Raw genomic sequence first — 5,442 nt, 5'->3', positions numbered from 1 at the left:
GAATACCTCCTGGACCGGGCACGCCGGTGCAGGTCGAATACCTCCTGCGGGTCACATGGTGAACAATGAGAGATTCCTACTAATCACAACACTGTCTAGCCAAGGCATGGGGGGTCCTTATCCTGAGGCACAAGAGAAATCAGACGTCAAGGCCCCCTCCACACACACACTGTACGGGCTGGCGGGGACACCCTTCACCAGGGCTTTCTTCACACCTGGGGTCAGTGGCCTGCCCATTCCTCTGGCTCCTGCGCAGTTGGTCTCTGGCTCTCCAGCAGCACTTCATGAACTTCATGAACAAGCAAACCCCAGAGATGTTTCCAGAGCAAACGTGACGTGCCCAGTGCTGTACATGGAAACACAGGGCCAGCAGGCTGAACAGGCCTGTGTGCTGCTGGGTGGGGGCGGCACTGGTGGGGAGACCCTCACCACCCCATACACAGCGGCCTGTCAGAGCAGGCCGCACCGGCCTGGAGGCAGAGCAGCTTCAGTGAGCTGGGCCAAGTGCTTCACGCAGCTGAGGGCAGGAGGCCAAGAGCTCAGTGTCAGGCCTCCCCACAGCAGGCTTCCTGGGGTGGGGAGACAGCACTGCCAAGCTCGCAGTCAAATCTCAAGGCCACACCTGAGAAGCAGGGGCGAGCTTGTGACTGGGCTCCCGCACACCTTCACCTTAACCTAAGAAGTCAGCACTGCCTCCTGTCTGCTTAACAGGTAAAGGGATCCACGCCCTGCAGACAGCATCACCCGGAGCCTCTGTGGGTCTTACGCACAATGCCCAGAACACCACAGGAAACAGCAGATGTGTGAAGAGGCACCGGCTCAGGGCGCTCAGCATTCCTCGGGCAGGAGGGAGACAGACTAACCCACAGAGACCCACACACATGCACAGTGCTAACCACGGGAAGACCATTCCCTCTACTTTCCTTTTTTATTGAACTCAAACTGTTTCACCCTAACCCCAACCTTAGTCTCCTATGCAGACGGGCAGACAGGTCTTTGGAGGAACAGAGGCCCAGGCCTACCTCCTACAGCAGCCCCATGAGAATGATGGCACGCAGGGCCCAGGATCCCAGCCTTGCGGACGCTCGTGGCAACCCCACAAGAAAGATCGCACGCAGGACCCAGACTCCCGGCCTTGGGGACACTCACGACAACCCCACGAGAACGACCGCACGAGGGCCCAGGCTCCCGGCCTCGGGGACACTCACAACCCCACGAGAACGACCGCACGCAGGGCCCAGACTCCTGGCCTCGGGGACACTCACGACCCCACGAGAACGACCGCACGCAGGGCCCAGGCTCCCGGCCTCGGGGACACTCACGACAACCCCACGAGAACGACCGCACGAGGGCCCAGGCTCCCGGCCTTGGGGACACTCACGACCCCACGAGAACGACCGCACGAGGGCCCAGGCTCCCGGCCTCGGCGATCCTCATGATGCTCTTCAACAACACACACAGCACCAAGGACATGCCCAACTCGAGGGCACGGGCAACTCTCAGGGCAGGGGGCAGACGGGGCAGAAACTGGGAATGACGGGAAAATGAGACACAAGAAGAGGTTCTGAGATGAGGCCAGCTATGCCAATAGCCTGCTATGGAGGAAGTCTGGGTGTGAGAATTAAAAGGGCAAGATGCACAATTAACTTTAGCCCAGGGAAACACTGAACCAGATGCTACAGGAGACTCAGACGAGGAGGTAAACAGTGTGGAAATGACCACTGTGAACACGGGCGACCATCTGCTCTGACACCGAGTACCTGGGACGGAAGAACCTTTCAAAGTCCCCCGACCCGCTCTCGGCCGACAGTGAAGGGGGCAGGCACCTGGCATGTGAGCAGATCCACTGGTCAATGATCGCAACGCCTCCATCCTTGTAGAGCTCCAGCTCCTCCCACGTGGGTTCAAACCTCACCATCTCGGGTAACAGCTTTTTTAGCTCTTCATATTCTGTGAAGCAGAAGGAGAGACCCTTTGAACCGGATCCTCCGGTAGGAACAGATACGCATCTCTTTAGCAGAAAGGCATGCATACTTGGCTTCTGGTTAATTCGTTAGGAACTGGCTCAAAAGATGCAGACACACAATTCAGCTTTACCCTCCCAGGAATTACAGTTGAAGATCGTGCAGGCCTAGGTCTACCCAGAACGGAACCAGGGATCAAGACGAAAAGAAAGAAACGAAAGGCACTGAAGCTCCATACCCTTTCTGACGGCATCTGTGGCCACAAACACCTTGTCCAGCCGGTGGATCTTCATGAGGCTGCGGATCTTCCTCACGGCCCCTTCCAGGCTGGGCACATCCTCTCTGTGACCCCAGATAAAATCTTTTCTTCTCAGATGGACTCCCAGGTAGGGGCCCCCTAGTGCTGAGCCCAGCTTGACCTAGCAAAGAACCACAAGGAAATGCAGAAACTGACAGGCGGGCTCGGGGCTCATCCTGGGCACTGGGTGGACTTGAGACACAGAGGGACGACCATTTCCGTGTGGCCTCCTCCACGGGGTGGCCTCCAGGGCTAAGGGATTCAGGTGGAATCTCGGGGGCGACCAGATGTCTTTCTAAGAAGATAGTGAAGCAGTATTAATTACCACAGATCATTTTATCTGAGTTAAAGAAAAGTATTTAAAAAGAGAACAGCATGTGGAGACTCACGCTGCAAACTTTTGCTCTTAGAACCACCGCAGGGACGTGCCAGCTCCTGTGGACGAAGCAGCTCACAGCTGCAAACTCCCGAAGAGCCAGAATGCTCTGCTGCCCTCTTGACAGCACCACCTCCTGGCTGGAGGCCACCAATGCAAATGGTTACAGCAAATTCTAATAGAACCCTGCTCTAAAGAAGGAGAAAGCAACAGCTAATTCCACCACTTGCAACATCCTGGCTGACTATAGGTCCAGAGCCTGTCCACATGACAACTCCACTGCAGCATAGCCAGCATTCGAGAAAGCCAGTGCACTCAGCAAAACTACAACCAAGGACCCTGCCAGAGTCCACTTCACTCCCCTGCCACCTCCACAGAGCAGGTGCTGGTACCCACAGCTGGGAGACCTGAAGACGGATCACATCACAGGACTCTGCAGACATTCCCCAGCACCATCCCAGGGCCTGGAAGCCCCACTGGGTGGCTAGACCCAGAAGAGCAATCTCAGTCACTGCAGCTCAGCTCTCAGGAAGCCCCATCCCTAGGGGAAGGGAAGAGCACCACAGAGCACCCCGTGGGATGAAAGAATCCGAACAGCAGCCCGTGAGTTCCAGATCTTTCCACTGAAATAGTCTGCCCAAATGAGGCAGAAAACCAATTGTGATAATATGACAAAACAAGGTTCTATAGCACCCCCAAAAGATCACAGTAGCTCCCCAGCAATGGATCCAAACCAAGAAGAAATCTCTGAATTGCCAGATAAAGAATTCCGAAGGTTGGCCGGGCGCGGTGGCTCAAGCCTGTAATCCCAGCACTTTGGGAGGCCGAGACGGGCGGATCACGAGGTCAGGAGATCGAGACCATCCTGGCTAACATGGTGAAACCCCGTCTCTACTAAAAAAATACAAAAACTAGCCGGGCAAGGTGGCGGGCGCCTGTAGTCCCAGCTACTCGGGAGGCTGAGGCAGGAGAATAGCGTGAACCCGGGAGGCGGAGCTTGCAGTGAGCTGAGATCCGGCCACTGCACTCCAGCCTGGGCGACAGAGCGAGACTCTGTCTCAAAAAAAAAAAAAAAAAAAAAAGAATTCCTAAGGTTGATTATTAAGCTACTCAAGGACATACCAGACAAAGGTGAAAACCAACTTTTCACTTTCTTTGCTGGCCTTGTCTTGATGACCCGTCTAGTGCTGAAAAAGATGAAAGGTGAAAAAAATACAGAATATGGATGAAAAATGCTCCAGATAAATAGGTATCATAAAGAAAAATCAATTCCAACTTCTGGAAATGAAAGACATGCTTAAAGAAACGAAATACACTGGGAAGTTTCAATAATAGACTAGAACAGGAGAAGAAAGAGCTTCAGAGCTTAAAGACAAGGTTTTCAAATTAGCCCAATTCAACAAACACAAAGATAAAAGAATAGTAAAAGAAAAAAAAGGACAAAGCCTCCAAGATATTTGGGATTATGTTAAACAACCAAACCTAAGGATAATTGGTGTTCCTGAGGAAGAAGAGAAATCGAAAAGTTTGGAAAATGTATTTGAGGGAAGAATTGAGGAAAACTTCCTGGTCTTGCTAGAGATCTAGACATCCAAATACAGGAAACTCAAAGAATACCAGGGCAATTCATCACAAAAAGATCATCGCCTAGGCACATAGTCATCAGGTTATCTAAAGTCAAGACAAAGGAAAGAATCTTAAAAGCTGTGAGCCAAAAGCACCAGGTAACCTATAAAGGAAAACCTATCAGATTAACAGCAGATTTCTCAGCAGAAACCCTACAAGCTACAAGGGACTGGGGTCCTATCTTCAGCCTCCACAAACAAAATAATTATCAGCCAAGAATTTTGTATTCAGCAAAACTAAGCTTCATAAGTGAAGGAGAGATCATCTTCTTCAGACAAACAAATGCTGAGAGAATTCACCACTACCAAGCCAGTACTACAAGAAATGCTAAAAGAAATTCTAAATCTTGAAACAAAACCTCAAAATACACCAAACTAGAACCTCCTTAAAGCATAAATCTCACAGGGCCTATAAAACAACAAAGAGGAAAGAAAGAAAGAAAGAAAGAAAGAGAGAGAGAGAGAGAGAGAAAGAAAGAAAGAAAGAAAGAAAGAAAGAAAGAAAGAAAACAGGGTATTCAGGCAGCAACTAGCATGATGAATAGAATATAGTACCTCACGCCTCAATACCAAAGTTGAATGTAAATGGCTTAAATGCTCCACTTAAAAGAAACAGAATAGCAGAATGGATAAAAATCCGTGTAAAAGCTGTGAGGCAAAAGTCTTCAAGAGACTCACCTAACACATAAGGACTCACATAAATTTAAGGTAAAGGGGTGGAAAAAGATATTCCAAGCAAATAGACACCAAAAGTGAGCAGGGTAGCTATTCTTATATCAGACAAAGCAGACTTTAAAGCAACAACAGTTAAAAAAGATGGAGGAACATTATATAATGATAAAAGGATCAGTCCAACAGGAGAATGTCACAATCCTAAATATACATGCACCCAACACTGGAGCTACCAAACTTATAAAACAATTACTACTAGACCTAAAAAGTGAGATAGACAGCAACACAATAGAAGTGGGGGCTTCAATACTCCACTGACATCACTAGACAGGTCATCAAGATAGAAAGCCAACAAAGAAACAATGGACTCAAACTATATCCTGGAACAAGTGGACTAAGATATTTACAGAACATTCTACCCAACAGCTGCAAAATAGACTTCCTGTTCATCAGCACACCCAACGTTACCCGAGGCACTTCCTGTTCATCAGCACACCGAACGTTACC

The 5,442-nt window shown here is 50.0% G+C and overlaps 1 protein-coding gene across 2 annotated transcripts in view; it reads right to left on the bottom strand.

Annotated features, from left to right (window-relative positions):
- Positions 1-5,442, bottom strand: part of POFUT2 (protein O-fucosyltransferase 2) — a 29,680-nt gene that overhangs the window by 7,253 nt on the left and 16,985 nt on the right. For both annotated transcript variants that reach the window (XM_023194500.1, XM_023194499.1), the window contains exons 7-8: positions 2,203-2,383; positions 1,827-1,950 (exon numbers count right to left, since the gene is read on the bottom strand). In XM_023194500.1, the coding sequence (XP_023050268.1) occupies positions 1,827-1,950; positions 2,203-2,383 (305 nt within the window). The remainder of the gene's footprint in view (positions 1-1,826; positions 1,951-2,202; positions 2,384-5,442) is intronic.

This window comes from Piliocolobus tephrosceles, chromosome 19, assembly GCF_002776525.5.
Source record: "Piliocolobus tephrosceles isolate RC106 chromosome 19, ASM277652v3, whole genome shotgun sequence".
Classification (NCBI taxonomy): Eukaryota; Metazoa; Chordata; class Mammalia; order Primates; family Cercopithecidae; genus Piliocolobus; species Piliocolobus tephrosceles.
Note: the sequence above shows the minus strand (reverse complement) of the source record. Positions and strands in the feature narration are given on the sequence as shown.